This window comes from Nanorana parkeri, unplaced genomic scaffold, assembly GCF_000935625.1.
Source record: "Nanorana parkeri isolate BGI_ZX_2015 unplaced genomic scaffold, ASM93562v1 scaffold1825, whole genome shotgun sequence".
Classification (NCBI taxonomy): Eukaryota; Metazoa; Chordata; class Amphibia; order Anura; family Dicroglossidae; genus Nanorana; species Nanorana parkeri.
Genome location: NW_017308093.1, coordinates 73,400 through 82,759, shown reverse-complemented (window position 1 = coordinate 82,759; position 9,360 = coordinate 73,400). Strand labels below are relative to the sequence as shown.

Here is a 9,360-nt window from a genome sequence, read left to right as displayed (position 1 = left end):
GGGTTGGGCCCCCCGGACGCTGTAAAAACGTGGGGAGGGGGGGGGGGGGAGTTCAGATTCCCAGTGAATTTGGTATGTTTTATTTGCAATGTTTAGATGAAGGTGACCGAGAGTGTGCTTGTCAGACCAAAATTTACTTTCAAAAGCAGTAAGCATGAAGGGGTGGGGGGTTGTGGGGAAGGAGAGACAAAAATGTTGTTGTGCGCTTTGCTGAAAGGCCATGACACTATCTGATGAAAATAAGGAATAAATATCTTAAAAGTTATGTAAATGCGACCACCTAAATTGTGCAGTACGGTCAATGCCTGGTGGACAACAAAGAATTCTAAGTAAAGGGAGATAATGTAATAATGAGCCCTCCTAAGAGTTAACAGAATCCCAAAGACGCAGTATATGAGCCAAGATGGGGTTTAAAATGTTCAGGAGGAAGCTGAGGAAGAGTGGCTATGGGTATCAGATGGCACTCTATTCGATCAAAGGAGGCCCAGAGAGGGAGGTCATGAGTGGCATGGAGATGGGATTGGGAAGCAATACGGTGATTGTTGGGTACAGCTGAGCTAAGCCCCCTGCTAACTTTGGGGCAAACAAGATATGTTTGTTCAATCTAGGCTCAAATGTGCCCTAAATAAATTGCAGAAGCTCATGCTGTTGGATTTCATAGGATATCAGCTGGCATAGAGATCAGAAGGATACAAAAAGCATACAGTACCTAGGTAGGTATGTCATCTTGACTGCGTGGAATCTACCAAACCATGATATTGGGAAACATTACCAAGATTTGAGGAGAGAATTTAACTGTCTGAAAAAAATGGGAAAGTCCATCCAAGGGAACAGATAAGAAGATTGAAGAGCTGCGAGCGTCCGAGGCGATAAAGTGACTTACATAGCTTTCCATTTATATTGATTTACATGGAGACCTGAAAGGGCTTCAGAATCGTCTGGTCAAGGTAGGGGATTGGGGAGGGAAATATCTGGAGAAGTAAGAGACATTAGTATATCATGCGCAAAAAGAGCTTATGGTCAACTCCAGGGGTCTCTATTCCCTTGACATCAGTGTTCATATGTATAGCTTCTGGCAAGGGTCCGAGCCCCAAAATAAATTGTGTGGGTGAAAGTGGGCAACCCTGCCAGGTACCTCTTCGTTCGGGAACAGTATCGGAGCATTTGGGCGCGTACGAGTACTCACCCAAATACTCATATTGGCACCGATACCGATACTAGGGGCATGCTCATTAGGGTGCATCCCTAATGAGAACCCCACATGAGGTTTCAGCTGCTGTGTTACCACTAGGTACATGCACCCTCTCTGTATGTTTTGTTTTATAAGAGTTTTATTGAAAAATTGATAAATGAATACAAACGACAACAGTTTAGGTCTAGCAAAAACAAAGAAGCACATGTATGAAACCAGAGGTGTGTAAATGCACAAAGGTAACAGTCCGGAAGTTACTGACAATTGTGAGGTTGACTGGAGAGCAGGTGTATCGGCAGGAGTAAACATTGAAGCTCCAGACCCAACATAGGACATCCCGCAGCAGCCACAGGGCTCAGGGGGCTCCCTACATGCCCTGACCATTATCACTGATACAGAAAGTGATGACAAATGCAAAATTTGCCACCAGAACAAGGGGTAGGGCTAAATTTTGACAACTGTCTGAAAAGGGTACTTTCTCTCACTTTGTGAAGAATGTTCTCACTTCCTGTTCCATCTCTTGGACAGGAAATGAAGTTAAGTGAAAAATCCAAACCACAGACAAAAAAACCTGGCAGGGGTTTTAACCCTTCCCTTCTCCTTTTAAATGTGAAAAAAATATTTAAATACACTATAGGTCTGTAGTAGGGATGCACCGATACCGATACTAGTATCTGTAGCGATACCAAGTATTTAGACGAATACTTGTACTTGCCCAAATGTTCCTGATGCTTATCCCGATACTGGAACTTCTGGTATCAGGAAGCCGGGCGGCGAGTCATTACATGCCGCCCTGCTTCCTGATTGGTCGGAAAGCCAGAGGTGGCTTCCCGGCCAATCAGGAAGCTGGGGGGCAGGTAATGACTCACCCCCCAGGCTTCCTGATTGGTCGGGAAGGCAGCTTCATGCTCCCTGGTCACCAGGGAGCATGAAGCCGCCTTCCCGGCCAATCAGGAAGCCGGGCGGGGTGTAATGACTTGCAGCCTGATTCGGCAAGAAGCTGGCCAATCAGGAACCCTGGTGGTAAGTCATTACCTGCTCCATGACTTCCTGATTGGCCATAAACTTGCCTCCATGCTTCCTCGTCTCCTGGTGATGAGGGAGCATGTAGCTGGCTTCCCGGCCAATCAGGAAGCCGGGCAGCGGGTAATGACTTGTCCCTCGGCTTCTTGATTGGCTAGAAAGCTGGCTCTATGCTTCCTTGTCACCTGGTGACAAGGGAGCATGGAGCCGGCTTCCCGGTTAATCAGCAAGCTGGGCGGCGAGTTATTACACGCCTCCCGCCTTCCCGGCTAATCAAGAAGCTGGGCTGCAAGTCATTACACGGGAAAACCGGTATTAGTTTATGTAGCCGGTATGTAGCAATAAATTCAGTATAACACTATGACCTTAAAGCTGAACTCCGGGCAAAAAAACTTTCATTAGAATACATTCCTCAATAGCCACAGAGGATGTAAATCCACTTTGTTTGCGTCAAACCCAGTTAATACATTGCAAACATTGCAGTGACATCATTACTGTGCTCTACATAGGCTGTGCAGAGAACAGAGCTGTGATAGGGGCCCAGCATGGTCCTCCCACTACAGGTGGCCTGCAGAAAACTACAGGAGGAGGCGGAGACAAGACCAGTCACCCTGCACAAGGAGAGAGAGCAGCAGTGAGCGGTGTTTATTACAGGGGGGGGGGTGGAGACAAGACCAGTCACCCAGCACAAGTAAAGAGAGAGGCAGTGAATGGTCTGTATTAAGAAACTCCTGCACAGAGGCAAAGTGCTGAAGTTGTTTCATGCTGGATAACTGCAAATATCTGGAAGGAATACACAAAGGACACCAAGATTCAAGTAAGAATATACATTAAGCCACTACATAATAGAATGCAAGCTCTTTGAACCACACAATCAAAAATTAAAAAGTAGAAAAACCAATACCATGGTGATTTCTTTGCCCATCGCTCGAGGGGACTTTACCGTCGGGGACTGCTCTTCATCTGACATCAGTAACTTTGGGTTGTCGATGCCTCCGAGGACACCGCGTCAAAAATAAAGGCACGGCTGGCAGGCATAAAGTGTCCGCTGACTCTGGAAGACCATCCTGAGGAAGTTATGATACCTTGTAGAGGTGAATCTGAGAGATCACAGCCGGATCAACAATGAGAGAAAGGGGGGTCTAGATGGCCAGAGTAGACTTCCTTAAATCCACCTCTTCACCCTTGTTTATAATATCCTGTTGGGTAATCCCAGGTGAGATTGGCTGCTTGTGATCCCAAAACAGCGTCTTTGTGTTAATTTTCTTTGCAATTGATCATTTCTCTTTGGAATTCCATCCTATTCCTGGTCAGACTCTTAATTTTTCACTCTGGAATACATTGCAAAATAAAACCTGGACCCACTCAACTAAAAAACGATGCCTCGCTGATCTCCTCGCCTGCAACGTTCCATAGATGAAAATTGATCCCCTTTCGGATTTATCTTGCCAATTTTCCCAGCGGATCGGCGGATGATCCTAGAGCAGAAGGTGTAAATCCCGCCGGGAGGGATGGCGATAGTTTCTGGATAATCTGGTGCAAATCCTTCTATAAAATATCATCTTGGCTTGACCCCCGGTGGTGCAATCTTGGCTTTTCGGCTCTTCCTACAAGAATTATCTTGCCAATAATTCAATTTTCCTCTTCATACGCGAAACCTTTTGTGTCGTTCATTCAACTCTTCTGACGGTTCCTGAAGTTCTGCATTATTGCTTATCCACCTTTTGTCTCTGGCAGGCTTGTCGGCGCAGCTCTGTCTCTGTCTGCTGCCCTTGATGTCCCCTCTCTTGTATGGTCAGCCTGTTGTGGAAAGTTTTTTTCTTTTGAAATCCTCAGACTGATATCATCAAGGGAATAAATCCCAGCCCTCCACAGAGGGAGAGGGGAGGAGGTGGAGGAGGTGGAGGAGGAGGAGGAGAGGAGAGAGCGAGGCAGGGAGGGAGAAGAGTCCTGGCAAGGCAGGGAGGAGGGAGCAGAGGACGATGAAGAGAAGCAGCAGAGATAGAGCTGCAGGAGAGATGATAGAGGGAGCAGGGGGATTCTGGGACAGGTAGGGGGCAGCTCAGGAGAAGTTGGGAATCTGAAGACAGAAGGGGTAAGGGTAAGTGGGCTGGTCAGAGTGCAGGAAGGGAAGGAAAGAGTGAAGGAGGAGGGAGCAGCTGATATGGCAAAAGTTCATAACAAGGTTACTCAGTTCTTGTGGGAATAGGCGCTGTGGGAGACTGTGAATGAGCTATCAATTAAGGGATCAGGGTCCCTAAACCTCTGAACATTCACCATCAAATCAAGGATAGACATACACAGGTAGACGTAGCAGGCACTCAGACCTCTGTCTGTCCTCAAATGATGTGCAATTGCAAGTTTTTTAATCTTTTTTTTAAATCTACTTCTAATTAACCTTTTTTTTTTTTCTCTCCATTTTTGCAGTCCTGCTGATCTCTCGTATCTCATGCATGTATACAGGACTTATATAAAGTGCCGACAGTGTGCACAGCGCTTTACAAAATAAAGGGAGACAGTACAATTACAATACAAGACGAGAGGTTTAGGAGGGTCTTGCTCATAAGAGCTTACAATCTAAAAAGGGAGGGGCAAGTTATATAAAAAGGTAACGTTCAGACGTTCGGGTAACGACACAGGGGCACAATTGGGAAACAGAAAAAGAGCGTTGTCACCCTATAAGATGAACAAGAATCTTCATGGCGGGATCGCCACAGATTATTTTAATGAAAGCTGCAGATATGCAAAGATTAAAAATGACTTTCAAAATTGCATGAGCTTGATAAAGCTTGTATGAGAGTTTAGTGATTGGATTTATATTTTAAGACATATGCATAGGGGTGAAACAGTTAACACTTCAGCTACTTCTGAGATAGCAGCCCGGGACCCCAAAACTCTAGGGTGCTCTATTCTGCCTACAGCATCCAAGCAGCTTATGTATGAACTGCGGTACAGCCCTTCCTACTCTTCTTGTCTTCCTATTGGATGGTATGGCTGTCCATCACACTTTTTGGTCAAAAGGAACAGGAAGGAGCCAGCCATGAAAGCTGGAGTAGTTGCTTGCAGAATAGAGCACCCCTCATTTACATGGTCTTAGGGTTCTCTGGCATTAACCGAACATCACATCTTAGGTAACAGTCAATTACGGTTTGCAGCAATAGAAGAATTCCCAGTAGCTTGTCTGGCACCAAGCTTTAGGTACGTAAAAGTAATGAACCATGCTAAAAGATAGCCACCTTACCCAACGCACAGGAAGGATCAGAGTGTACAGATTGCTTTTCTACTTGTAACAATTGGTGTTCCAAGAAAGCAGTGCAATAAAGTATATGTAAACCAATAATAATACAATAATGTGATTATTACAGTTGTTTTTCTGATATTCGGTGACCGAAAGAACACCTTTTCTGTTAGGATGATTGCCTATGGTTATAAAACTGCATTATGTTATGTATAAACAAACAATCTCAGCATATTTGTTGCCAAAACACTGGAATTCAAAGCAAAACTCGAGTCATGCCGTGAGAGATGATATATACCAACTACAGTCATGTTACAGGGGTAATAAGACACTCAGGAGCCGGGTTACTGTAATATGAAGTTACAGGGGGTAATGAGACACTCAGGAGCCAGGTTACTGTAATATGAAGTTACAGGGGGTAATGAGACACTCAGGAGCCAGGTTACTGTAATATGAAGTTACAGGGGGTAATGAGACACTCAGGAGCCAGGTTACTGTAATATGAAGTTACAGGGGGTAATGAGACACTCAGGAGCCAGGTTACTGTAATATGAAGTTACAGGGGGTAATGAGACACTCAGGAGCCAGGTTACTGTAATATGAAGTTACAGGGGGTAATGAGACACTCAGGAGCCAGGTTACTGTAATATGAAGTTACAGGGGGTAATGAGACACTCAGGAGCCAGGTTACTGTAATATGAAGTTACAGGGGGTAATGAGACACTCAGGAGCCAGGTTACTGTAATATGAAGTTACAGGGGGTAATGAGACACTCAGGAGCCAGGTTACTGTAATATGAAGTTACAGGGGGTAATGAGACACTCAGGAGCCAGGTTACTGTAATATGAAGTTACAGGGGGTAATGAGACACTCAGGAGCCAGGTTACTGTAATATGAAGTTACAGGGGGTAATGAGACACTCAGGAGCCAGGTTACTGTAATATGAAGTTACAGGGGGTAATGAGACACTCAGGAGCCAGGTTACTGTAATATGAAGTTACAGGGGGTAATGAGACACTCAGGAGCCAGGTTACTGTAATATGAAGTTACAGGGGGTAATGAGACACTCAGGAGCCAGGTTACTGTAATATGAAGTTACAGGGGGTAATGAGACACTCAGGAGCCAGGTTACTGTAATATGAAGTTACAGGGGGTAATGAGACACTCAGGAGCCAGGTTACTGTAATATGAAGTTACAGGGGGTAATGAGACACTCAGGAGCCAGGTTACTGTAATATGAAGTTACAGGGGGTAATGAGACACTCAGGAGCCAGGTTACTGTAATATGAAGTTACAGGGGGTAATGAGACACTCAGGAGCCAGGTTACTGTAATATGAAGTTACAGGGGGTAATGAGACACTCAGGAGCCAGGTTACTGTAATATGAAGTTACAGGGGGTAATGAGACACTCAGGAGCCAGGTTACTGTAATATGAAGTTACAGGGGGTAATGAGACACTCAGGAGCCAGGTTACTGTAATATGAAGTTACAGGGGGTAATGAGACACTCAGGAGCCAGGTTACTGTAATATGAAGTTACAGGGGGTAATGAGACACTCAGGAGCCAGGTTACTGTAATATGAAGTTACAGGGGGTAATGAGACACTCAGGAGCCAGGTTACTGTAATATGAAGTTACAGGGGGTAATGAGACACTCAGGAGCCAGGTTACTGTAATATGAAGTTACAGGGGGTAATGAGACACTCAGGAGCCAGGTTACTGTAATATGAAGTTACAGGGGGTAATGAGACACTCAGGAGCCGGGGTACTGTAATATGATGTTCCAGGGGTAATAAGACACTCAGGAGCCGGGTTACTGTAATATGTTACAGGTGTAATAAGACACTCAGGAGCCGGGTCACGGGGGTAATAAGACACTCAGGAGCCGAGTTACTGTAATAAGATGTTACAGGGGTAATAAGACACTCAGGAGCTGGGTTACTGTAATATGTTACAGGGGTAATAAGACACTCAGAAGCCGGGTCACGGGGGTAATAAGACACTCAGGAGCCGGGTTACTGTAATATGATGTCACAGGGGGTAATGAGACAAGGGTAAGGGGCCGTGTCATCCGGCTTTGGACTTGTATCGGTGGCATCAGTTGGATGTCATTTTGAGGTGCTGCTGAGATAATTCAGAATTTATGGTCCATATGATCTGCATCAAAGAGGTTTTGAATTCCTATAGACTTGTATGTTAATACAACACTCCCCGCATGAAGCGAACCAATGCCCATCAACACAGGCACTTACTGTAGTCATATCTGATAGGGGTAATAGTCTTTGCTATAATACTGTCTGTGTCCTCCAATGTCATATTGACACATTTCGGGGACGGCATGCTATAGTGAACAATTTAAAAGCCGTAGAGATCTTATCAGGGTGTGATAAAGAACATTCACGGGTCATGGTGTCATATTTTAAAATCCTAAAACCTATAATTAATATTTGTGAAAAACCAGCAATTACTGTGTATGTTATGTCGTCCTTGAACTGCTCAAATTACCCTCATCACAGACCAGCCTTGCTGAACATTTCTGTTGCTATCTGCCAATTAAGTTCAGGTTTTCGTGCCAACTTAGCTTGCTTTCTATGCCACTCAGAATGTGTCATCTTCACGTCTTCCAATATGCTGCTATCCTGTTCAATATCACATCATCCTTTACCAAATCACTATAGGGGTCTACTTATATACAATTTGCAGAGCCATTCGCCCTGCGAATCTCTGAAAACTTTCATTCTGTGCACAAAAACAAATGTCAGAATCAGGTCAAATGTAATGCTGCTAAATGGCCAGTAGATGGAGCTGAGGAGGATAGAAAATAAGTATTTATTAGTATTTTATTATTGATATTATTTTTAGTTTAAACTTATTGGTACATGTCTCCATGGCGGTGTCCAACTTCACAGGTCTTTTCTGACATTTTATTAGCCCTAAAAATGGAAATAATTTAACAAGCTTTGCCCCCAATAAACTTCAGTAGGATTTGCCTTTAGGTTTATGTTTGCCGAATTTCTAACAAGATTTGCAGAGGCCTTGGGAAAACAAACCCAGGCAGATTTGCCCTTCACTAGTCTCCTGTGCCCCAGGCCATGGTAACACCATTAAACTGTGCCGGTATGCTGACTCATTATTCTACAATTCCCCATCACAATATATCAGCATTTTATGAACCAGTATCGTTATACTAGTCTCCTGCACCCCACCACCCTCCCATGCCCAGTTCCATTGTACCAGTTTCCTGTTTCACCTCTTTGTACCAGTCTACTTTCTCACCAAGGAACCGTACCAGTCTCCTGTCCTTTTGCTTTGCACCAGTCTCCTGTCTCATTATACTGTACCAGAGCCTACCATGCCCATCACAATGTACCAGTCTCCTGCCTCACCACACTGCACCAGTCAAAAAAGTCAATATATAAAAACAAAATACCCACAATGACAAATATACATTGCACAAATAAGAAAAAGAGTGAGCATGCAGGAAAATAGAGGGATGAGCAGCCAACATGATCACATAAGTCTCTGAATGGATGAAAAATCCCCTGGGGGGGTAGTTACCCACCTTATGCCTGGCGTCATCCTCTCCATCAGTGGTCAGACAGCGATAGGCTTGTAGGACAATGCCCCAACTCATATCAAGATCCAAAGACAGGCTACTGCGTGAGCCCGGGTCCCCAAACATAGTGGCCCCCTGGAAAACATAATGGATATAGTCGCATGCTAGTCAGGGTGGCAACATTTGTAAAAATATTTTTTCCTTTCTTTGTAAGGTAAATATTATTATTATAACTATTATTATTATTAATATTATTACTACTGTTTTTATTTCTAGTATTACTATTATTATTATAATAATTATTATTACTATTATTATTATTTCTATTACTTTTATTATTATTATTATTAT

The 9,360-nt window shown here is 44.1% G+C and overlaps 1 protein-coding gene across 1 annotated transcript in view; it reads right to left on the bottom strand.

The window, feature by feature from the left end:
* The window catches only part of RGL3 (ral guanine nucleotide dissociation stimulator like 3), a 50,963-nt gene that overhangs the window by 33,634 nt on the left and 7,969 nt on the right, over positions 1 to 9,360 (bottom strand). The window contains exon 2 of the mRNA XM_018571745.1: positions 9,016 to 9,144. Coding sequence (XP_018427247.1) covers positions 9,016 to 9,135 — 120 coding nt within the window. The 5' untranslated portion in view covers positions 9,136 to 9,144. The remainder of the gene's footprint in view (positions 1 to 9,015; positions 9,145 to 9,360) is intronic.